Source organism: Bufo bufo, chromosome 5 (assembly GCF_905171765.1).
Source record: "Bufo bufo chromosome 5, aBufBuf1.1, whole genome shotgun sequence".
Lineage (NCBI taxonomy): Eukaryota > Metazoa > Chordata > Amphibia > Anura > Bufonidae > Bufo > Bufo bufo.
The window spans coordinates 157,225,525-157,251,794 of record NC_053393.1 but is presented as its reverse complement, the minus strand read 5'-3'; the positions used below and the strand labels follow the sequence as shown (position 1 = coordinate 157,251,794).

General features: G+C 45.6%; 1 protein-coding gene across 1 annotated transcript in view; it reads right to left on the bottom strand.

The window, feature by feature from the left end:
- Positions 1-10,334: 10,334 nt before the first annotated feature.
- The window catches only part of TTC39C (tetratricopeptide repeat domain 39C), a 97,107-nt gene continuing 81,171 nt past the window's right edge, over positions 10,335-26,270 (bottom strand). Inside the window, exons 11-14 of the mRNA XM_040431895.1 lie at positions 22,323-22,420; positions 13,370-13,474; positions 11,894-11,932; positions 10,335-11,736 (exon numbers count right to left, since the gene is read on the bottom strand). Of these exons, the coding sequence (XP_040287829.1) occupies positions 11,647-11,736; positions 11,894-11,932; positions 13,370-13,474; positions 22,323-22,420 (332 nt within the window). The 3' untranslated portion in view covers positions 10,335-11,646. The remainder of the gene's footprint in view (positions 11,737-11,893; positions 11,933-13,369; positions 13,475-22,322; positions 22,421-26,270) is intronic.

Sequence of the window (26,270 nt, the reverse complement as noted above, 5' to 3'; positions counted from 1 at the left end):
GAAACCCGCGCGAGTAGGTACGCAATTGCAGTCAGTTTTGACTGCGATTGCCTTCCATTGTTCAGTTTTTATCGCGCAGGTGCAATGCGTTTTGCACGCGCGTGATAAAAAACTGAATGTGGTACCCAGACGCGAACTTCTTCACAGAAGTTCAGGTTTGGGTTCAAGGTTGTGTAGATTGTATTATTTCCCCTTATAACATGGTTAGAAGGGAAAATAATAGCATTCTGAATACAGAATACATAGTATAATAGGGCTGGAGGGGTTAAAAAGATAAAATAAAAATTTAACTCACCTTAATCCACTTGTTCGCGCAGCCCTGCTTCTCTTCTGTCTTCTTCTTTAAGGAATAGGACCTTTGATGACATCACTGCGCTCATCACATGGTCCATCACATGATCTTTTACCATGGTGATGGATCATATGACGGACCTTTCACACGAGCGGATGCCGTGCGTGGAATCCACTGCGTGAAAGAGAGCCAAGCCCCGTCCCGGACAGCAGAGACACGGAGCATTATTATGATTCATAATGCACTGTGCCTCTCTGTGATCTTTTTACTACAAAATCACGGTGACAACTTTATCTCACTGTGATTTGTAGTAAAAAGGTCACAGAGGCAAAGAGCGTTATCAATCGTGTTACTGCTCCGTGTCTCTGCTGTCTGGAACGGGGTTTGGCACTTTGCGGATTCCACGCACGGCATCCTCGCGTGTAAAAGAGCCCTTAAAAGGGGTCTTCTACCTTACTGTTAGGGCTCATGCACACGAATGAGTGCTGGCCGGGCCCCTGCCATTTTTGCACCGCATCACGGATGCGGACCTATTCACTTGAAGAAGATGCGGTGCCAAACATATTCTATTGTTTTGCGGTGCGGATGGATCACGGACTAGTTCAAGTTGAATGGGTATAGATCCGTCTGCGGCCGCCCCACGGATGATGAGGATGAGCAGCATCCAAGGAATGCGGATGACACACGGAGGGCAAAAAACAAACAAAAAAAAAACACACGGACCAAACATGGATTCTTCACAGATGGATTTTCAACGGACTTTAAATGTGAACGCGGCCTTAGGTTACATTTCCACACAGTAGATTTGCAAGTGTACAATAAGCAGGTAAATGGGATTTTTTTTTTTAACCCATACATGTGATGGAAGATGAATTTTAGTACGTAACGTGTATTTGTATGACGGTATTTCCATAACTCTGAATGATCGAACAGGATTATATCTTTATCCCATACTATAGAGACACGGGAGGTTCAAAAATAAGTGCAAAACGTGGAACACTTGTCCTTAGCAACCAAGCAGGCCCTGTGATTTTTCGATTTAGATCTGATCGGTTATGGTGACGGCATAATTTTCCACGGCTGAAAATCAAAACCATTCATTTGAATGGAGCAGGAAGCACATGGATTTCTGCAAGCCCCATTCAGGTGAATGAGGCTGAAAATTCATGCACACAGCCGTTTTTTGCGGTCCACAAATCTTATATCTGCAAAAAACAGATCCCGACAGAGTGCATGCCAACTTTTATTCTGTATAAATGTCCTATCCTTGTCCGCAGGATGGACAAGAATAGGACGTTTATTTTTTTAGTGGGGCTGCAAAATGGATATACATCGCATGCTGTCCGCATCTTTTTCAGCCCCATTAAAATGAATGGGTCAGCATCCGATCTGCGGATCGGATGCAGACAGAAACTATAGCAGTGTGCATGAGACAGCCTATTGATGGCACTGGGCACTGTGTAAAGCTTGATATCCCTTGTGTTTGTGCTATCCTTTATAGATGATCTGTGGGGGTTCCAGCAGCGGGATAACTTGTGATCAGCTTAAATTTAGGGGACTCTTCTAAAAAGCAGACAACCACTTTAAGGCGTCTTGCACACAACAGTATGCCCTCCGAGACATACAGTCCGTGAGTGGGCCATATCTCTCGGAGCGGCATTGATCGTGCGCAGGTGAGTACACAGCTTCATAGATTACAATGATGCTGTGCACGTCGGACCACCTGCGGGGCTATGAGTGCGGGACAATAGCTCCGCGGACGGCCCGACGTGCACAGCATCATTGTAATCTATGATGCTGTGTACTCCCGTGCGCACGATCAATGCCGCTCCAGGACATATGGCCCACTCACGGACCGTATGTCTCGGAGGGCATACGGTCGTGTGCAAGAGGCCTAAGACTGGATTTACAAACTGTTTTGCCATACCCCCTGATTGATGAGATCTATAGATAATCTTCGCATATTGATTCACCGAGCTCTGCAGTGATGTGCCCAGATTGTAATCACTCACATTACCCTGCGTCCACGCTGCCTCACCTTTTAACTTTCTCATCTAATACATACTAGGCCCAATATCATGAAAAGTCAATCAGTATGTCTAAATGAAATGGGAGTACTAGGAGGACACTCACAAACCCCCAGGGAGAACATACTAACGTAATGAATCTGATTTGTAGTGGAACGAGAACTATAAATCCCCCTGAAGAGGAGATACAAGGGCTGCCATGTGGCCCCCTGTACAAGATGGTGGTGGCCCCGAAGCTGGCAGCACTGGAATGCCTGTAGGGGTGGGAAAAGGAACACTAGAGGGCTTTTTGTGGGGTCAAGTGCATACGATATTGGATTTGGTAAAGGTGGACAGGAAAGGGATTGCTGATGTAGGTGATCGGTGTACAACCATCAAAGCCTGTGATTTTATAACAAGACACGGAGGCTCGTATTGCATCACTCCTTCTTTACTGAAATTCCACAGCAGCAAAGAATGAACATAAAAAATCTAGGGCAAACCCCCAAATAACCCCTCCCATAAACCAGTCCATAAATAGGTCCTCTCTTGTAATCTCTTCCTCTTTCTTTGCTGCTGCCCACAGCAGATAAGTGTCTCTTAGTTTTTTGACCAATGAAGTTGTTCTTACTGTATTAATGTTAAAAGATTTTATATCTTATAGCCTTATGATACTAATAACCTTAGGTCCTAATAACCTAATGATTTAACACTGTGCTCTGGTTCATTTTGCCCTATATTTCATTCATTGTCTAGGAGTAAAGTTTTTACTTCCTTCATAGTTAGTGTGGATTGGTCTCGCTTCTGACCATATTTTCTCTTATCGAGCACTATGTACCTTTCCCTTCTTCCCTTACTTGCGTTTCCCGGTGCCATTCCTCCTCTATTCAGATAAGCAGTTCGCGCTTCTTGCCGCCTGAAGTCTCGCGATTTGCGCCGGGCCCGAGATTCTTGGGCGCCATCTTACTTTTCTACGGGCATCGTATTGCAGCCTGCGGCACCTAGGCTGATATCGCGGCCGCCATCTTAGTACTCCTTTGGGTGTAGGGGGGTGTTTCTTGTCTCCTCCCCCTCCACCCTCTGTTCCGTTTCCGGCGACGCCGTTCACTTCACGTCTGGCATCGGTACCTGCTCCTGCCTGCTCTGATTAGCGCTTCTCTTGCTGGTACTTTTTTCTTTTGCTCTGCATCAGGAGTGACTAACTCCTCTATCATGTCCCTACCCAGCGATATCCCTTCATCTCTAGTGAACCCCACCACCAGCTCTATTCCGCCCCCTGCTGGTTCTAGTCACACTCATTCTGAGTCCCATGTGGTGGATTTACAACAATCCATTTCTGCAGCTATTGCAAATGCCATGGGCAATGTGTCCTCTATGATTTCTCAATCTATTTCTCAGGCGCTTAGAGCGCAGAACCCTGTCGCCACCCCGACTGTTGCCCCTACTCCTGTTACCTCCAGAAATGATTGTGAAGATGACTTAGTTCCATCAAAAGACAACGTGCCTAGGTCACGTAAGAGAGCCTGCCCGCGCCAGGCGGAAAAAGCACGCCCCTGGAAGTCCGCTCGGGCTCGTCCCGAACCCAGTTCTGACTCGGAAATGGAGTCTGATGAGGAGGTTTTGAGTGAGGATCATTATACCTCTGAGATAGATCTTGATGGAGTCCGGGTGGCTGACGAGTTTAAAGGGTTTTCTCCACCACGTCCCCCCCCTTCTAGCGCAGGTCCAGATGCTAGTACCCCGGGACCTGACTCCCTTATTGATCCATAGGGTGAACCCCTGTTTGACCCGGACAGCCTTCACCATCCAAGGTCGGCAGAATGGTTGCCCATCCCTCATGTGGCCCACTATTTGGAAAATAGAGTGAGAAAACCGCTCTCCAAGGAGACCCGCAATAAGTTAAAGGCTGAATGCCCCCGTCCCTTAATACCGAATAAAGTGTGTGAGACACCTAACGTGGATCCAAAGATGATCCAATTCCTTTCCAAGTCGGGATTTAATCCCCGCAAAGGCCTAGACTCCGCTCTTCGGGGTTGTCAGGACAAGCTTTTAGACAGTCTAGGGCCCCTGACTAAAATATTTGAAATGGCTGAAACTGCCAGAACAGAGGGTACGGCCCTAGACCCAGAAGAACTAAGTGGCTGGGCGCAGCGCGCCATTTGTTTAATAGGGAATGTCAATTCCTCACTCTCCATTGAACGGAGGAAGGCTCTTCTTATAAAGATTGAACCCAAATTGTCTAATATGGCACTAACGGAGACGGGTAAGGAGGCTCAGGGGCTCCTCTTTGGTGATAGTTTTATCAAAGATTTAGGCAAATTTGTGGGAGCATTTACTGCGCTTGATAAAGCACAGAGCTCCATGCGCAAGGTGTTCCACGGACATGTCTCTAATAGGGCCGGCAGCTTCAGGGGCCGACTGTCCGGCCGTGTCCAGTTCCAGACGCGTGGAAACGCTCGAGGTCCCTATAATCAACGCCCCTCATTCCAGGATCAGAGGCAGCAGTCCTCCTTCTTCCCATCCAGGGGTCAGTCGTACTGCTCCAGAGGATTCAGAGGCAGTTCTGGTTCAAGACGTCCACTCAGTAAGTCCTCAAAACCTATGGTTTTCTTCCAACCATTGTATCGGGGGCAGACTCCGACATTTTTTACCCGCTTGGAACCGTGTCACCTCTGATCCGTGGGTGCTGGCCACGGTCCAAGGGTTCCAGATAGATCTGGTAGTTTCTCAGTTGTCACTTCCGGAATCTCATTCCTCTAGTTTTGGCACAACCGGCCCAGTCTTACATGGACCAAGAGCTCCATTCCCTTTTGGACAAAGGAGCGATAGAGAGAGCTCCTCCCCATTCTGTCGGGATTGTCAGCAATGTCTTTTTGGTGGAAAAGAAGGGAGGCCAATTCCGACCAGTAATAAATTTACGGAATCTGAACAGGTTTGTATGCTACCGCCATTTCAAAATGGAAGGGATTCATTTACTCAGGGACCTTCTACTTCCAGGGGACTGGATGGTGAAATTAGACCTGAAGGATGCCTACCTGATGGTTCCTGTCTCCCCCAAGTCCAGACTGCTCCTCCAGTTTCGCTGGCACGACCTCCTGTGGCAGTTCACGTGCCTACCGTTTGGCCTCTCGTCAGCCCTTTGGTGTTTTACCAAATTGATGAGACCAGTGGTGGCTTGGCTTCGCAGTCAGGGTATTCGTCTTGTGATCTATCTGGACGATATCCTCTTCATGGCTCAATCCCCATCGGAGCTCCTAACTCACCTGCATACTGCGATGTCTCTTATTACAGGTCTTGGTTTTGTCATCAACACCGAGAAATCCTGTCTACAGCCTTCCAGGTCGATGGAATTTCTGGGTTTTGTGGTGAACTCCAGCGAACTAACCCTATACCTTCCAGGAACCAAGGTCAGGTCCATACGCAAGGAACTACGTCACGCTCTGAAACTTCCTCAGTTGTCGCTTCGTCACCTGGCACGCATTATCGGCCTTCTCTCCTCCTCTATCCAGGCGATTTTCCCGGCTCCTCTTCATTATCGAGCGTTGCAACGGCTCAAGATCGCCCACCTACAAGCGGGAGCGTCCTATGCGGACGTGGTGACCCTGGATCGCGAGACGAGGGACGAACTTGTGTGGTGGATATCCAACCTCGACGCGTGGAATGGCAAGGCCATCGTGGGATTTCAACCCGATCTAATTGTGGAATCAGATGCCAGTCTCCTCGGCTGGGGTGCATACTGCAATGGGGTCTCCACCGGAGGTCCCTGGTCAGGCAACGAATCTCACCTTCACATAAACGCTCTGGAACTGTTGGCAGGATCCTTTGCCATACGCAGCTTCACCAACGACAGGATATCGGCATGCATCAGGCTCAGGATGGACAATGTGTCAGCCGTGCGTTATGTCAATGCCATGGGGGGCACCCATTCATCGATCCTGACCCACCTAGCGAAGGAGTTTTGGACTTTTTGCCTCGACAAAGGCTTCACGGTAGTCGCAGAATATATCCCAGGACTTCGCAATACTTTCGCGGACTGGAGCTCTCGCCACTCATCGGACTTCAGCGATTGGAGATTAGATTCAGCGGTGTTCTCCTCCATCATGTCGATTTGGGGACCTCTCTCTATGGACCTCTTTGCCTCACGTTGGAACGCCCAGCTGCCGGGCTTCTACAGTTGTCAACCAGACCCTCTGTCGGAGGCTGTGGACACCCTACTACAGGATTGGTCCGGTCATCGAGCTTATGCCTTCCCTCTGTTTGCACTCATCCCGCGGGTGCTGTCGCAGGTTCGTCGACAACTGGCAGACTTGGTGCTGGTGGTTCCCTTTTGGCAAGCCCAATCGTGGTTTCCTCAACTCCTGGAACTTTTAGTGGAGGACCCCCTGCTTCTTCCATCGTTTCCGGATGTCCTTCGCGGACCCCTGGACCAACGTCATCCACTGGTGACAGACGGCTCTCTCCGTCTCCTCGCGTGCAGAGTTTCAGGGAGCAGTGGGATGTCTCAGGCTTATCGAGAACGACTCGTATCCTCTTGGAGAGCGCATGGGCCCCCGGCACCCGACGCGCTTATCAGTCAGCCTGGAGACGCTGGTCTGACTGGTGCGTGGGGCGGAGTCTGGATCCCTTTTCAGCACCTGTGACGGACATGCTCGAGTTTTTGTCGTCTTTTTGACGAGGGTAAAGCTTATAGGTCCATTAACCTCTTCCGTTCAGCCATTTCTTCTCGCCACCAAGGTTTTGCGGGTTGCCCGGCGGGTCAACACCCCTTGGTGTGCCGACTTCTCAAAGCGTCTCGGTTATCTCGTCCACCCAGACCCCGTTTCACTAGTTCCTGGGATGTTATGCTGGTCCTTCGTTTTTTCTCTGCTTGGCCCCTCAATTCAACGTTATCCCTCCGCCAAATTTCGGCAAAGCTGGTTACCCTGCTTTGCTTGATTTCCTGCAAAAGGGTTTCAGACGTACGAGCCTTGGATTTCGATGCTCTATCTTTTACTCCAAGTGGTGTTTCCTTTAACATATCTCGCCGCACAAAGACTAATATTCGGTCGGTATCCTACCCGGCCTTTCCGGATAACGTATCTCTTTGCCCGGTGCAATGTTTGAAAGAGTATTTAGACCGCACGTCTTCTTTGCGTGATCCTGCTGCCCCGCAACTTTTCATTTCCTTCCGCAGACCTTTCCTTCCAGTTACTAGTATCACCCTATCCCGTTGGGTTAAGTGGATTTTATCTCAGGCCGGAGTTGATACGTCTATATTCACGGCTCATTCGATTAGGGGAGCGTCGGCTACCTCCATGACCGTTGCAGGAGCCCGTTTAGAGGATGTTCTACGATTAGCGGATTGGTCTAGGGCTTCGACGTTTAGGGAGTTTTACTTCAGGCCACCTTCTCATGCCTTTTCTACTGTAATGTCGTCGCTTTAAACTTGCAATACGAGCCTCCGTGTCTTGTTATAAAATTGCATGATTTTCCTATTTTATGACGTAAAGTCATGATTTTATTAAAGACACGGAGGCGAGTATTGCCCACCCTTCTACTTCCCTCCCTTCTTGTGTTTCTGATGATCGGATGGCTGTATTATATTTTATTTATATTTGGCGTTTTATTTCAACATGATTGGATAAGATTTCAGATTCTATGAATTACCTCATTTTATTCTGTTTGTCACCGTAGGTTGATTCCTGATATGCACCCTGTGATGGTTCCAAGAAGTTCTTAGTTCCAGTTGACCACTGTTCCGGTTGAGTTCTGGTTTCAGGTTCTCGTTCCATGAGTTTCGGTCCAGTTTTCAAGTGTGGATCGGCTAGTCACATCAAAGAAAGAGGAAGAGATGACAAGAGAGGACCTATTTATGGACTGGTTTATGGGAGGGGTTATTTGGGGGTTTGCCCTTGATTTTTTATGTTAATTCTTTGCTGCTGTGGAATTTCAGTAAAGAAGGAGTGATGCAATACTCGCCTCCGTGTCTTTAATAAAATCATGACTTTACGTCATAAAAAAGGAAAATCATGCAATTATATTTTATTTGAGAATGTATTTGTAGTTTTGTTTGTAAGGTAACATTGTGACACTACACATACTCAGATGGGGTGGTCGGGCTGTGTGGGGCTTGGGTAGTCAACAAAGGTGGTTGGGTTATCCATTTACTACCTGGCAGGGGATGCAGGTTGGTGTAGGAGGGCCCGCCTGTGGAACAGAGCAATAACCAAGGGCAGGTGAGACCAGGTTTAGTGGGTATCGTGTTGATTAAATAAGGAACGGCACAAGCCCCCAAAAGTTTGCCATATACAGTGGGCAAATGTGTGCACCTAATAAACATCTGGGTTATCGACATGTTAGAATAGAACTGATTAGACTCCAAAGTCAGAATAATTCAGGACAGGTCCAAAGTTTAATTTTGCAGAATCATGGCATGTAAATCCAGTCAAATAAATCAGTATATGCAGATTGAGCGAACAGTATGCACAAAACTAGTTAGTTATTTATATGATGTCTCTTACAGACAATGTAACGTCTTGTCCTGATCTGATGTGAAGATTAGATGAAGGGTACAGAGTCACATGAAGGGCTTTTATTACTATATACTGGATAATTCTGGACTGTTAGTGCTTAGCCAATTCTCACCTTTTTAGGGGGCCTGAAAACAATTAATCTCTGCTTATTCTGAGCTTAGAAGTGATGGACAGACTTCCCTGTATGAGCGTGTATACAGAAATACAAGTAGCTGCCAATCACTGATCAGATGCTCCCTGAACTCCTAGGGATAAAAGGACAAGGGATTCCGCCACAAACCTATATATCAATCTGTTCAGCTCCTCCTGCTCTGTAACATGCTGCCTGCGTATTAGACATCATGTTCAACATGGCAGGTCCGCTTTGAAGGATCTGACCAGAAGTACAGCCACATAAAACTACTAATGGTACTAACACTTCTAAAATAAAAAATCTGTTCAAGACACCTCAGTCTTGAAAAGTCACTGCCATGAATGAATCATGTAATGGCTTTAGCAATGTCATACGACAATTGCATATGAGTAATTGCACAAAAAAATAATTGTAAAACATTTTTTCTAATATGATGTTAACATTTAAATAAATAACTAATATGAATTTTTATTTGAATGTATTCCTAGCCACTCAAAAGGGTTTATTTCATTTTCTAAACCTTAACATCATTGATCAGTCATAGCTTGCTGGTCTTCTGTATGGTTATGTAGGTTCTTAGTAACTAAATGTACCAATAGTCAGTGAATGATTACGGACCTATCTTGTCTATGGGCGCCATCAGACACCTTCATATGAATTATCCTGGGGGATAAACCCCACTGGATTGTTGTAGCCAACAATCCAAAATAAGGTGACACCGGAGCAGGTGACACCAAGGTGCCTGGCTGCAGTAACCCCACATAGCTGACTGATAGATAACGTCTATGAGCATTGTGACAATGACAGAAGTGAAGGTATCCATATGCATTCTGAGTGTTCCTTATATATGACATATTTGGGCATGCCCCCATAGAGAGTTGAGTGGTGCTGCAGCATCACTGTCCTGTTCCCTATGCAGTTATGGGCACAACCTCAGTGGACACATCAGTTGAACCTGTTATGCACTCATTATTATGATATTCAGAACACCAGATTTCCAAATGCACACAATTTACACACAGGTTCACGTAAAAGTATAACTCCTAACAGCTTTTTCTCGTGTAAGGCTCCCTTTCACCTTGAAAAAAAATGCAACTTAAAGAAGCACTCCCACAAAAATAATTATTCTCTGGCCCATTAGAAGGTTACATGATGCAAACTTTAGTGAAGGTAATCATCTTACTAGTGACTGTACTTGTGGGTTATAACCTCCCTTCTGATCCTTAGCTGTGTCATGTGAACACAACTCTGATTTCCAACTGACACAGGACAGGAAGTCACTTACCCCTCTATTAATTCCTATGAGATTGACATTGAAGCTTCCATAGGAATACATAGAGAAACTGGCTTCCTGTCCACACATAAGATACTGTGTTATTTGGAGAGTCAAGAGTGTTGGTCACATGACACAGCTGAGGATCAGAAGGGAGGTTAGAACTCACAAATACAGTCAGTGGTAAGAAAATTACCTTTACTACAGTTTACATCATGTACTTATCTAACAGGTCAGTGAATAAACATTTTGTGAGAGTGCTTCTTTAAAAAACACACATTTGTAGCACATGACTGAACACGAATAATCCACAGGTATCAAGTGCCCAGTAAATAGACAAGAATGGAAGTATCCCTGAATATGAATAAAAAGTAAAATTTTCAAGTATGTACAGAAGCAAAAGTGCTACAACTTTATTGTATTGCCTCTTCCTACCCTCCAGGGCTGGTTCTTATTTTGTGTTAGAAAGTGTTTGCAGATCGATGTATTTCATCTATTTAATGCAAAGGATAAACAATAGGGGGCGCTATCACATCTACCCCTGACTGCGCAACTGAACCTACTATAATTGCAGTCGTTGGACTTGACTGTAAAATGTTCACTAAAGTCCACACCAATATAAAAAATGATTCTGTATCTATATCTAACAACAAAAAGAAAATGGATACCCCATGTAACATTTAACAGAATGTTCTAAAAATCCTATTGAAGAATGTTAAAAGCTTTATTCCTCTCATCTCACCAAGCGATCTACTTCCCCAGAAGAAAAAAAACATCTCATCTTATCCAGTCACCTAAGAAATTACTGTTGAATTGCCTGTTCTACAATATGGCAGACCAGACGTGGCACAGGAAAAGATCATGTACATCACTGTGTGTTAAATGTGCTTTTCTCATACTAGCCCGACTGCAGCCGAATTCTAGCAGTTCAGCTCACACTAGTCAGGGTTTAGCATGATGGCTGGCCTTGGGTGCTCAGCACCACCTTGCCTTTCATAGATAATATATTAGCCTAATGTTAGAACCTACTACTATAATACAGCATAAGAAACATAACATAGAACTAAACCAGTCAAAACCAAGTAAAAATGCCATGGGTGATGCAAGCTGAACTGCTGCATCAACTTTGATTAACACAAGGGTTAAACAGGCATGCTATACAGGTCACTACCACAGTCCTTAAAGACGGTCATCCGTTGTAGCGATGCCTCAAGTAATGGTCTTTTAGATCATAGTCCTACTTTTCCAGATTCAAATGGTCATGACTTCTCTTTCTCTCCAGCTCTCCTGCTACTGTGAATTGTCCCAAGTCTCTGACACAGGCAGCTTTCTATGGACTCTCGTAGAACCGTGTCATCATCCACAATCCCCTGCTGTGTGGTAAAGTGCAGAAAGCTGTGTGGGATTTAAGAGTCATGTCCTCCTCTCCATCACTGAGGGACTACTTCCCTGAGAGAGGCCAAGGCTGCGTGGATGCGAACATGTAATCTGTTCTCAAAATCATAGCCGGTGTAGTCCTCCTGCAGTACACAAAAGAGGGGGGGGGAAACACAAAAACTTCAGTCTGTGACACCAGTCAAGTCAATGAACAGAAGATTCAGGTCTACAAAACATATGGGATTAAAATGATTAGGCTATCAATTAATAGTATAAAGGTCATTAAGAATATTACCATACCTTTGCTTGAAACAGCAATGCTTTCCCCTTTCCAATGGTCTGTAAAGATAAAGAAAATCAAGATGTAGAAGGCGTTGTCTTGGAGGGATCATTTTTTCTTAGATAAGGGGCAGAATGGCACAAAAATATAAATGAAGCTTTACTCACCTCACAATCCCCTGCCATTTCAACAGTTACTGGTCTCCACTTTCTGGTCCAGCTCAACACACAGGAACTGTCTCTTAGCTAATTACGGACTTCGTCAGGTCACTGCTGCCACCCACGATTGACTGCCATTTCCTGGGTGTCTACTTGAGACCAGGAAGCAGAGACTTGGAAGTATCTTCCATTTCTTTACACCATTCTGCCCTTAATTTAAAAAGCTTGACCTTCCAGACACACTAATTTTAATGGACAATGCTCTACCATGGAAGAGTTGACGTTATGATGAGACTATGATGGTTACAAATGCATAGTCTCCAAGAAGTCATCATTTTAGGAAAATGGATTAACCACTTGATGCCTGCACGCTGGATTTATATGGCAGGCGGACCATGTCCCTAAACAGAATATGTCAGCTCTGAAACACCTGAAAACTAGAGTAATTGAAGTATAGTGTCAATGACACAGAGTCTAATTATGTAATTTTTATCTTCATAGTCACTTGCATTCCAACACTGTGCTCCTACAAACCAGCAGTAAAATGCATTGAGAGGACTGCTGAGCTCACGCGCATAATGGAGAGGACTCAAGGAGAAGTCTTCTCAATGCATTTCACCACTGGTTTGTGGGAGCACAGTGTCAAAAAGTGAGTATGAAGATAGAAATTACCAGTGATGGCCATTTATACTATACACTGCTTGCACTAGTTTGGGGTGGGGGATGTTTTGGAGCTGACACTTCTGTATTCGGCGCAGGCACAGTGAGTGAATGATGCGCTCCTGGCGCTGGATTCCTCACTGCGCCTGCGCCAACTATGTCACAGTGAGGAAGCCGGCATCAGGAGAGCGGCCTTCACTCACTGCGCCTGCCCCGAATACAGAAGTGAACGGCGCAGGCGCGGGATTTCGGCAGCGATGCGGCGAACCGTGCCATCAATCAAGAGGAGCGGGGCGGGCAGAACAGAGGACCTCGGCGGGATAAAGGGTGAGTGGACGGGGCCTCTAGGTGCTGATTTTACGCCCACATAGCACCTAGAGGCTCATTAGCATATTATAAAAGTGCTTTTTTTTTTTACCAAAACGGCTGCAGGGAGAAATGTCAAAAACATACTGTTATGTAGTACTGACATTAGCGCATTGCTAATGTCAGTACTACATAACAGTATTTCTGGTGGTAGAAACCCTTTAATACTTTCTGCTGAGATATCAGCCAACCTAGTTTCCCCACCCAGACAGTTATCACATATAAAACATGACCCATTAAAAGACACCCTAAAAACGAATTCGCTATATATCTACCATTTGTATTGTTCCCAAGTAAAATGGATTTCAATACCTCTGGATTGTCCAGCAAGAGGCAGCCTAGCTCATAGCAAGCATATGGCTGAATGTAGAGGTTTTGCTGTCGTCCCTGCTCATCCTTTACTGCACGATGGAAGAACTAAAAACAAAGTTAGAAAATTGTTATCCACGTATTGCGTGACATGCAGCACGTTTTTTGTCTGGATTTTAGTCACATCAAACATTTTCAAGCCTTACATTCATTTTGTTATACAGTGTTACAGGACTGCAGGCATACCTTTTCACTTTACCTAAACATTATCTAACTTGCTTCTTCTACAAGCAGGAGATATTTGGTAAGAGAAGAGGGAAAAGCCATCCGGCCAGAACCTTATGTCCACAGCTGCCATGTGCCATACCTCCTCTCCCCCATTTCCCATTGATGACATTATTAAAATCAGTTGTTGTTTTTCAAATGAGCAATCTTTTTAACCCCTAGGTGACCAGCCTGTTTGGGGCCTTAAAGGGGTTGTCTCACATCAGCAAATAGCATTTATTATGTAGAGAAAGTGAATACAAGCCACTTACTAATGTATTGTTATTATCCATATTGCTTCCTTTGCTGACTGGATTAATTTTTCCACTACATTATAAACTGCTTGTTTCCATGGTTTTGACCACCCGGCAATCCAGGAGAGGTGGACGTGCTTGCACAATATAGGAAAAAGCATCGGCCTATGTGCACTTTCACAGTCCCAGCCACCAGAGAGGCCAGTGCGTCTTCCTATAGTGTCCACGCACGGCCACTGTTGATGGATTGTAGGATGGTTGTAAACATGGAAACGAGCAGTGTATAATGCGACAGAAAAATAAATACAGCCAGCAAAGGAAGGAATATGGATAATAACAATACATTAGTATGTGCTTTAACTTTCTCTACATGATGGATGGCACTCGCTGAAGTGAGACATTGTTGCCTTCCAAGAGCTATACCTTTTTTTTATTTTTCCGTCTATGAAGCCATATGAGGGCTTGTTTTTGTGGGACAAGATGTCATTTTTAATGGTGACATTTCGGGTTACACATAACTTAATGATTAACTGTTATTAACTCTTTCTGGGCGGGGGATATGAAAAAACAGCAATACTGCCACTGAGATTTTCTGTTATAAATTTAGCGGGGTTTCTTTTCTTTTTTTTTTTAACTTAAATAACATAACAACTTTACTCTCTGTGTCAGTACGATTACAGCGATACCAAATACATACAGTTTTTTAAATTACGTTTTACTACTTTTGCACAAAAGCAGGGGCACGGCTGTTATGTTACAGATGTGCCCCCATGTGGATGAAACATCCAAAGTCGATTAGCATATAACTTTGTTTCAATACTGTACACATTTGGAGTAGGTTTCAATAAAGTTAATTTGTAAATTTAGGTACACTTTAAGCAGAGATGTGGCCCCCTTATCCTCCGGAGTATGGCGGGGGGGGGGGGGGGGGGACGACGACTTGGGTGTTGTCCTGGCAGTCAGACCCCCTACAGATCAGAAAGTAATGACACACCCTAATGATTTGTCTTTACTTTCTGTGATGGGTATACCAATTTAAATCCTTTAACTGAGGATTCCTTATAGAGACTGTTGTAAATGCAAAATCAGTATATTTAAATGGGTTCTCTGGAAATTAAGCAAATAAAATGACTGAAAATACTTAAATATAACTTTATTATAAATATATTCCCAAATACCTTTCATTAGTTATAATGGCTCATTTTGTCTAGGGAGCAATCATCAGGGAAAATAAAATGGCCACCGTTCTGTTAGTACACAAAAAACCTGTCCTAATCACACAGTACAAGTTACTTCACAACACTGAGCTAAAGAGCTGCCTCAGCCTTCTCTCTGCTCTACCTGTCAGGGATTATGATCCTGAATACAGCTGATAAGATCTTCAGCTGAATCTGAGGAGACATGAAGTACAGAGAGGAGGTTGGGGTGTGGATAATGAGCAGCAGCACTTGTATGCAGTCTCCATTACCACAGACTCACATTACCACAGTCTGTCCTTTCTGTACTTCATGTCTCCTCATGAACTCCATTCCCGCAGAGATTCAGCTGAATATTAGTGTTGATCAAGCACCAAAGTGCTTGAGTAGAACACTTTGGGATGCTTGGGTGCTCTACAGAGCACCCAAGCACAATGGAAGTCAATGGGAGAACCAGAGCATTAAACCAGGCACCCCCTGCTCTAAAGGAAAAGGTCAGAAATTGATGGAAACACCACTGAAATTGTTCGGGAACAGCATGGGGAGAATGTCTGGATGCATCTTGCTCCCATTTTGTCCGAGTAGTATGGCACTTTTACAGACTGACAATAATACGCACAAAACGGAAGATTAAATCGATTTTAGAGAAAAAATTGTTAGGAAAAACATTCTTTGCTGTATATTTACTTGTATATAAAGTGCAAGTGCTGCCAAAAATTACAAGGAAAAGGCACTCCGATACAACCTGTATATCACATAAAGGAGGGCCTCATTCACATTGTGGTATAATTGTTCAGGTAGACTCCTACACTCATAAAGCCTATGCACTAAGTGAAAGGGCTTCCAAAAATTACAAGGAACCGGCACTCCAATACACCCTTTATTACACATAAAGGAGGGCATCATACACAACCTTGAAAAATTATGATTGATGGTCTGCTGGTGACACTCAAAAACATTAGGGGCGAGGGTCTGCTGCTGAGCTGACCATCTAAAAAAAAATAGGGTTGAGGGTCTGCTGCTGAGCTGACCCTCTAAAACATTAGGGCAAGGGCAGCCTAATAAGCATGTTGATATGATGTAGGAGGAGAAAAGCAAGATTGAACAATATACCCTTTTTTGTGGCGGAAGGGATGCATGGGAATACAGTATATTGAATACACCATAAAAGCCACATTTAAAGTGCCTTTATGTTCAGCCGCTTTCCTCTGGTGGAATAGAGAAGTCAGGGGCAATCCAGGCCTTGTTCATTTTGAGTCAACCTGTCAACATTTTCAGTTGACTGGCAGATGCGCTTATCAGTTATTATGCCCCCAGCCGCACTAAATACCCGTTCTGACAAAACGCTGGCGGCAGGGCAAGCCAGCACCTCCAAGGCATAGAGCGCCAGTTCGTGCCACGTGTCCAGCTTGGACACCCAATAGTTGTAAGGCACTGAGGGATCACTGAGGACGCTGACACAGTCTGCTACGTACACCTTCACCATCTTCCAAAACTTTTCCCTCCTTGTGACACTAGGCTGCACATCAGGGTGAGGGTGCTGGCGGGGTGTCATGAAACTGTCCCAGGCCTTGGAGAGTGTTGCCCTGCCTCTGTTGGAACTGCTGTGTGTTCCCCTCATCTCCCATCTTCGGTTGCCCAAGGAACTACGTACTCTGACGCCAGCGTTGTCAGCTGGAAATTTTTGGATCAATTTTTCCACAAGGACCTTCTGGTATTGCACCATTTTGCTAGTCCTCTCCACCACAGGAATGAGAGATGAGAAGTTCTCTTTGTAGCGGGGGTCGAGAAGGGTGAACAGCCAGTAATCGGTGTTGGCCAAAATGCGTATAACGTGAGAGTCACGGGAAAGGCAGCATAACAAAGTCAGCCATGTGTGCCAGAGTCCCAACAGACAAGACTTCGCTGTCCTCATCAGGAGGATGACTCAATCTCCTCATTCTCTTCCTCCTCTTTGGCCAATCCACGCTGAACAGATGGAATAAACCTGCTATGGGTACTATCCTCTGTAATGGAGGCAAACGTCTCCTGCTCCTCCTCCTCACCATCATCAAATTCGTGCTGAGAAGACGAACTGAGTACCGTCTTCCCCCATTTCCACCTCTTCCACATGCAAAGCGTCCGCCTTCATTGTGAGCAGCGAGCGTTTTAGTAGACACAGAAGTGGGATGGTTATGCTGATAATAGCAGCATCGCTGCTCACCATCTGTGTTGATTCCTCAAAGTTGCGTAAAACCTCACAAAGGTCACACATCCATGCCTACTCGTCGCTTGTGAAGAGCGGAAGCTGACTGGAAAGGCAACGACCATGTTGCAGCTGGTATTCCACTACTGCCCACTGCTGCTCACAAAGCCTGGCCAACATGTGGAACGTGGAGTTCCAGCGTGTGCTCACGTCGCGCAACAGTCGGTGAGCTGGCAATTGCAAGCGCTGCTGCAGTGTTACCAGACCGGCGGCAGCTGTAGATGACTTTCGGAAATGGGCACACACGCGGCACACCTTCACCAGTAGCTCAGGCAAATTGGAGTAGGTTTTGAGAGACCGCTGAACCACTAAGTTGAACACGTGGGCTAGGCATGGTATGCTCTAAAGCTGCTACCAAGTTACGGCCATTATCAGACACAACCATGCCTGGTTGTAGGTTGAGTGGCGAGAGCCACAGTTCAGTCTGGTCCCTTATACCCTGCCACAGCTCTGTGGCAGTGTGCCGTTTGTCACCTAAGAAAATTAGTTTCAGCACGGCCTGTTGCCGCTTCCCCACTGCAGTGCTACACTGCTTCCAGCTACTGACTGATGGCTGACTGGTGCTGCAAGATGAGAATTAAGAGGTGGAAGTGGAGGAGGAGGTGGATGAGGAGAAGGAGGTTGCAGCCACTAATGTAGGTGGTGGCAGAAATCCTGAGGGAAGTAGGGCCCGCAATCCTTGGCGTCGGTAGCACCTGTGCCATCCCAGGGTACGACTCGCTCCCGGCCTCCACAACGGTCACCCAGTGTGCCAGGGAAATGTAGCGTCCCTGGCCAAAAGCACTTGTCCATGTGTCAGTCGTTAAGTGGACCTTCCCAATAACTGCGTTGGTCAGGGCACGGGTGATGTTATGGGGCACATGCTGGTGTAAGGTGGGATAGGCACACCAGTGGTGGCTGGGGACTGAGTAACAAGGGACGGCTGCCGCCATCAGGCAGCTGAAAGCCTCAGTGTCCACAAGCCTAAATGGCAACATTTCCAGGGCCAACAACTTAGAAAGGTGCGCATTTAGTGCTATGTAGGTGGGTGGCTGGGTATTTGTGTTTTCGTTCAAAGGCCTGCGGTATGGAAATCTGTACGCTGCGCTGGGGCACAGAAGTGGATGTGCTAGCTGATGGTGCTTGCGAAGGTCCAAGTGCAGGGCGGGAGGCATCCGGGCCTGCGTCTTGGGCAGGGGATTGGTCAGCGCTTATCACAGGGGAAGAGGAGGCAGTGGTGTGACCCGCAGACGCTGATTGTGGACCCAGGCATTCGGCCCACCTATTCAGGTGCTTTGATGCCATGTGGCGGATCATGCTGGTGGTGGTGAGGTTGCTAGTGTTCACTCCCCTGCTCATTTTGGTACGGCACAGGTTGCAAATGACAATTCTTTTATCATCTGCACTTTCCTCAAAAAAGCGCCAGACTGCAGAACACCTACCGCTTGGCAAGAGAGGTTGCCGCAAGGGGGTGCTCCGGGGAACAGTTGCGGGCCTGTTTGGTGTGGCCCGCTTTCTCCCTTTTGCCACCCCACTGCCTCTTCCAGCCTGTTGCGGTGCTGCGGATCCCTCCCCCTCTGTACTGATGTCCTCACTCGGCTTGCCACCTTCCCAGGTTGGGTCAGTGATTTCATCGTCCACCACCTCCTCTTCCACTTCCTCACTCTGGTCATCCTCCTGACTTGTTGACCTAACAAGAACCTCACTTATTGACAACTGTGTCTCATCCTCATCATCAACCTCTTGGGACACTAATTGCCGTTGACTTATTGGCAACTGTGTCTCATCATCATCATCATCCACCTCGTGAAACACTAATTTCCGTTCCCCACCGTTATCATCTTCTGACTGTGGATGCTCAAGAGTTTGGGAATCAGTGCACAAGATCTCCTCATGTCCCTCTTCAAGCGGGCTTGGCGAAAGGCCCAAATGAAGGAATGGCGATAGAAAGAGTTCCTTGGAATATCCGAGTGTAGGATCACGTGTTTGCCAAGACTCTCCATGGTGGGAGGAAGGAGAATCAGGGTGAGGATTCTGTTGAACAGACTCTTGGCTACTGAGACTGAACTTTGTGGAAGACAGGCTGGTGCTTAACCTACTGGAAGCATTATCTGCTGCAATCCCACCACCTGGTCGCACTGGTCTGACTTCGAGAGTGGTGTCCTGCGCCGCCTTGCAAACTGGGACATGAAGCTAGGTATCGTGGATGAGTGTGTTTCTTGTGCTCTGGCAGCAGGCACAGTTTCATCGCGCCCAGGGCCACGACCTCTGCGTGAACCATCAGCAGCACGGCCACTTCCCCGTCCCTTACTGCTCACCTTGAGCATATTAAATGGTATATATGCTTGCAAGTATGTCACACGTATAGTAGCGCCGGTTTTGTAAGTGCTATATAGCAGCCGATGACGCGTTCCGGCCAGCCAATCATTTTAATGCAAGTAACTAACATGGCTACGGCGTTACAGTGAGTGCCAGTACTTCCCCGCACGTTTATTGGCTGCGTAGCAGGCAAGAAACGTGTGGGGAGGAGACTCTAGCATCGCGCTCGAGCACACGCAGTGTTCGGCCGAACACCGCAAAGTGCCGAACATCGCGATGCTAGACTGAAAATGGTGTTTGGCCGAGCATGAATATCTTATCAGTTGTATTAAGGATCATAATCCTTGACAGGCAGAGCAGAGAGAAGGATGAGGCAGCTGTTTGGCTCAGTGTTTTGAAGTAATTTATCCTCCTGTGTGATTAGGACAGGTTTTGTATGTACTAATAGGACGGCAGACATTTTATTTCTCCTAATGATTGCTCCCAAGACAAAACGAGCCATTATAACTAATGAAAGTTATTTGGGAATATATTTATAATAAAGTAATATTTAAGTATTTTCATTTTCTTAATTCCTGCAGAACCCCTTTAAGAAAAGGATCACTATCTCTTTTTTTAAACATTGCATCACTCTAAAGATCAGAAATTATCAGCAGAGGATAGGAACTGTATTCCGAATTGTAATACACAACATTAGGCCTGCAACGATTAATCGTTGCTATGCGAGCGGTCGGTCAGGCACTATGCCTGGGGTCCTAAACCGGCAGTAACTTTTACTTTAAATCAGCGCATCGTTATTAGCTTACAATGAAGCTCCAGTAACAGGCAGAGCGGGCGGCGGCATAACGTCACTTACTCACGTGACGCGCCTGCTCCGCCTGCTTCATTCATAAAGTGGGCGGAGCAGGCGCGTCACGTGAGTGAGTGACGTTACGCCACCGCCCGCTCTGCCTGTTACTAGAGCTTTATTGTAAGGTAATAAAGATGCGCTGATTTAAAGTAAAAGTTACTGCCGGTTAAGGAATACTCTACTGCTGTGAACGGCAGGGTCGGGGCTGTTATGGGGAGGGGGATCTGTGGATGGCACTGTTATGGGGAGGGGGATCTGTGGATGGCACTGTTATGGGGAGGGGGATCTGTGGATGGCACTGTTATGGGGAGGGGGATCTGTGGATGGCACTGTTATGGGGAGGGGGATCTGTGGATGGCACTGTTATGGGGAGGGGGATCTGTGGATGGCACTGTTATGGGGAGGGGGATCTGTGGATGGCACTGTTATGGGGAGGGGGATCTGTGGATGGCACTGTTATGGGGAGGGGATCTGTGGATGGCACTGTTATGGGGAGGGGGATCTGTGGATGGCACTGTTATGGGGAGGGGGATCTGTGGATGGCACTGTTATGGGGAGGGGGATCTGTGGATGGCACTGTTATGGGGAGGGGGATCTGTGGATGGCACTGTTATGGGGAGGGGGATCTGTGGATGGCACTGTTATGGGGAGGGGGATCTGTGGATGGCACTGTTATGGGGAGGGGGATCTGTGGATGGCACTGTTATGGGGAGGAGGATCTGTGGATGGCACTGTTATGGGGAGGGGGATCTGTGGATGGCACTGTTATGGGGAGGGGGATCTGTGGATGGCACTGTTATGGGGAGGGGAATCTCCTTCCCCTAGATGATCGGCTGATCATCCATATTTTCATATGCTAGATATTAACTTGAGACATAAACCTGATGCTGACACTTTGATTATGTATTTATTCATTATGTTAAATTATACCCTGATATTTTGTATTTACTTCACTCCAGGCCGTGAACAAGGTCCTGTATTAGGACCGAAACGTTGGCCAGTTTTGCTAATATTCCTGGATGCTAATGAAATGATAAATTATATGAAAAATGTAATGAAAAAATGAAAATACAAATTTTCTGAATTACAATTACGAGTGCCGTGGTTTACTTCTCATTCTATCCCCTCCCCATAACAGTGCCATCCACAGATCCCCCTCCCCATAACAGTGCCATCCACAGATCCCCCTCCCCATAACAGTGCCGTCCACAGATCCCCCCTCCCCATAACAGTGCCATCCACAGATCCCCCTCCCCATAACAGTGCCGTCCACAGATCCCCCCTCCCCATAACAGTGCCATCCACAGATCCCCCTCCCCATAACAGTGCCATCCACAGATCCCCCTCCCCATAACAGTGCCATCCACAGATCCCCCTCCCCATAACAGTGCCATCCACAGATCCCCCTCCCCATAACAGTGCCATCCACAGATCCCCCTCCCCATAACAGTGCCATCCACAGATCCCCCTCCCATAACAGTGCCATCCACAGATCCCCCTCCCCATAACAGTGCCATCCACAGATCCCCCTCCCCATAACAGTGCCATCCACAGATCCCCCTCCTCATAACAGTGCCATCCACAGATCCCCCTCCCCATAACAGTGCCATCCACAGATCCCCCATAACAGTGCCATCCACAATTTGTTTTAATATGGCCTTTGGACATAATTTTTCAAGTAGAATCATATAAACCCCTTTTTTTTGTCATTTTGGTGTTTTTTCCCTGATGAATCGATGAAATTATCGACAACTAATCGATTATTCAAATAATCGTTAGCTGCAGCCCTACACAACATCAAAAAAGAAAAGGCCAAAATGGATTGAGAGCAGGATATCTGATGTCTCACCTGAACAGCATCTTCAACATTCCCCAGACATTTATGGATAGCACCAAGGAGTAAATTCCTCAGTCCAGCTACAGATGGATCCACAACTTCATGGCAAGCTTCAGTTAATGTCAAGTAAGAACAGAAAATAGAGAAGAGTCACAGTGCGTTAGGTTAGTATATAAAGATTAATAACCTTACAACCTTATAAAGTATTCTGCTAGTACACATACATATATGCATTGGATATACACACACCGAGGTCCAAGAAAACCTGTGGATTCTATTTCACAGAGTATACTACAAAGTTGATTCCCGTTACATATGCTGAAAGAGGCACTTTCCCGGGGCCCGTCCACCATCAAGCGCTGCTCCCATAGAAGTGAATGGGAGCGCACCGCGCATGCTCAGTTCTCATTGTAGGTGCGGGTCCCACCGCTGGGACCTGCACCTATCAGACAATGGGGGCATATCCTAGCGATATGCCCCCATTGTCTGAGATGGGAAAACACCTTTAAATGTGCCATTGAGTGCCCCCCCCCCCCCCCCAAAAAAAAATAATAATTTAGCCACTTTTTTTTTTTTGCAGTAAACTAAGTCAACAGATATTTGGTGTGAAGTTACATTACACATTAAAAAGATGTGCCAGATTTATCATCCAGCCCCAGCCATTCTAATAAATCTGGCATAATTTGAAAAAGCAGTGTTTGCTTTGAAATGCCTTTAAACTGTATGTAATATCACTGGCTCAACAATTTTTGTTAGTACATTTTTGTATTAAAAGGTCTATGAAACACAGTCGGATGTAGTAATGTGGTCGCTAACATGACTATAATGAATATAAAAATGCGGAATTTGCACTGAAATGTCCTTCAACTAGGCGCGTAATATCACTAGTAGAGATGAGCGAATTTCATATTTTGAAATTCGTTCACGCTTCGTTTACTGGTAAAAGGTAAATTGCGTTATGGATTCCGTTACCACGGACCATAACGCAATGCCTTTAGAGGCATTCCATCATAATATAAGTCTATGGGCTACAAAATCGATCCGTCACGTTTCCGGTATGCCTCTAAAGGCATTCCGTTATGCATTCTGTCACAGAATTGCGTTATGGTCCATGGTAACGGAATCCATAACACAATTCACCTTTTACCAGTAAACAAAGTGTGAAGGAATTTCATAACCTGAAATTCTCTCATCTCAAATCACTAGTTCCAAAACTAAGTTTACATTCTCTTACTATTAGACAGTAGCCTTGCTTACATTACCCTCTATGGGTCAGAAAATTACTTCTGTAAACAGAACACAGCAAATGAGGAATGAGAAAAAAAGCTGAATTTCGTATTGAAAAATAGGGTAACTAATAATTCTCTGGTAAATTAAATTTAAATATTACAGTATGCTGACTGAAGCAAGAATTTAAGACATTTTAAATAATACCACCATCTATTTGATGCTACATAACACTAATTTACATGTAATGTGACACACATGGTATGTGTTAAATGAAGGCATCCAATTCATTTGCTAATATAGACACTGAATTTGTCCTGTAGCTTATGTTCATAATGGCATACATATAATAATACAGTAATATAATTTGATAAAAATGAATACAAATAAGGGTACTCTCACACTAGCGGCAAGGAACACCGGCAGGCTGTTCCTGTGGGTGAATGAACATGTCGTGGTTTTATTCCGGCCGCCTCTCGGCATGTTTGCCGTGCTGCCGCCGGAACTCCGCCCCGTCCCCATTATAGTCAATGGGGCCGGAGCGGTAGTCCGGGGGCACGCGTGCACTAGCGGCAGCACGGATCCGACAGGCTGTTCACCCGCCGGAACAGCCTGCCGGAGTTCCTTGCTGCTAGTGTGAAACTAGCCTAAGGACACAAAGAATATAATCAGTTACAGTATATTGAGTGTTATCCGTATCTTTACTTGGAAATAGCAAAGCTACATTTTTCTAATATCAAGACATGATAAAATCATAGATTACCTTGTTAACTACTTCTAGAGGCAATATAAAACCCAATCTAAATATGGTGCAATAAAGTCATTCACAGCAATAATCTGCTAGTAGTCAGTATCATATAATCAGCTGCCACCACTGTGTATTCATCTTACATCAGCTGATGAGGAGTATGGTCATGGCCAAAGGATTAAAAGAAATTTTGGTTTTCACAAAGTATGCTGCGTCAGTTTTTGTGGTGAGTGTAAAGAGTGATCAGATGAACTGAAATTAATTGCATAGTCATTTCATGCCATGAAAATTAAAAATGACAGAAAACACATTTCCACTGCATTTCAGCCCTGCCACAAAATGACCTGCTAACATCATTTCAAGTTATCTTCTTGTTAGCTCAGGAGAAAGGGTTAACAAGAACAAGGAAGCAGATATCACTCTGCCATGCTGATTGAATTAGAAGAGCAGACTGCTTTAAAGGGTGCAGTGGTGTTAAGGAAACACATGCAGTCATCATTGCTTTGCATCAAAAGGGACAGACGAGGACATTGCTGCTTGTAAGATTGTCCTTAAATCAACTATTTATCGGATCCTTAAGAACTTCAAGGAGAGAGGTTCAGTTGCTGTGAAGACGACTTTAAGGCACCAAAAAAGTCCAGAAAGTACCAGGACCGTCTCCTAAAAAGAATTTAGCTGCAAGATAAAGTCACCACCAGGGCAGAGCTTGCTTAGGCTACTTTCACACTGGCGTTTCTGGGTCCGCTTGTGAGATCCGTTTCAGGGCTCTCACAAGCGGCCCACAAACGGATCAGTTCAGCCCCATTGCATTCTGAATGGATAAGGATCCGTTCAGAATGCATAAGTTTGGCTCCGTTTAGTCTCCGTTCCGCTTTTGAGGTGGACACCAAAACGCTGCTTGCAGCGTTTTGGTGTCCGCCTGACGATGCGGAGCCAAACGGATCCGTCCTGACTTACAATGTAAGTCAATGGGGATGGATCCATTTTCACTGACACAATATGGTGCAATTGAAAACAGATCCGTTCCCCATTGACTTTCAATGTAAGTCAGGACGGATCACTTAGACTTTTTTTTTTAAAGAATAATGCAAACAGATACAAGCGTTCGCATTATCGGTGCGGATCTGTCTGTGCAGATACAAGACGGATCCGCACCGAACGCAGGTGTAAAAGTAGCCTTAGCGATGGCAGCAGGCAGGTGTGAGTGCATCTGCAGGCACAGAGAAGTAAAGGATTTTGGATAATGTTTTAGTGTCAAGAACGGCAGCAAAGAAGCCACTTCTTTCCAAAAAAAACATCAAGAACAGACTGATATTCTGCAGGAAGTACAGGGATTGGACTGCAGAGGACTAGGGAAAGTAATTTTCTCTAATGAAGCCCCCTTTAGACTGTTTGGGGCATCTGGAAAAATGATTGGAGAAGAAAAGGTGAGCGCTACCACGAGTCCTGTGTCATACCAACAGTAAAGCATCTTGAGACCATTCTTGTGTGGCATTGCTTCTCATCCAAGAGTAGGCTCACTCACAATCCTGCCTAAGAAAACTGCCATGAATAAATAATGGTATCAAAAAAACGTGCTCCAAGAGCAACTTCTTACAAGCCAGGTGAAATCTGGTGATGACCAATGCTTTTTCCAGCATGATGGAGCATCATGTCACAAGATAAAAGTGAACTAAGTGGCTTGATGAACAAAACATTGACATTTTGGACCCATGGCCAGGAACTCCCCAGATCTTAATCCCATTGAGAACCTATGGCCATTCCTCAAAAAGCAAGTGGACAAACAAAAACACAGATAAACTGTAATAAACTCCAAACATGATTATGCAAGAATGGGCTATTATTTCTTTCAAGAAATAAATAATCAGATCTCACAGTGACTACCCCCTAAGATGGCAAGAATGGGCCCAAAAGCTGATATCTAGCATGCCAGGGCGAACTGCAGAAATCTTGAAAACAAAGGGTCAACACTGGAAATTATTGAG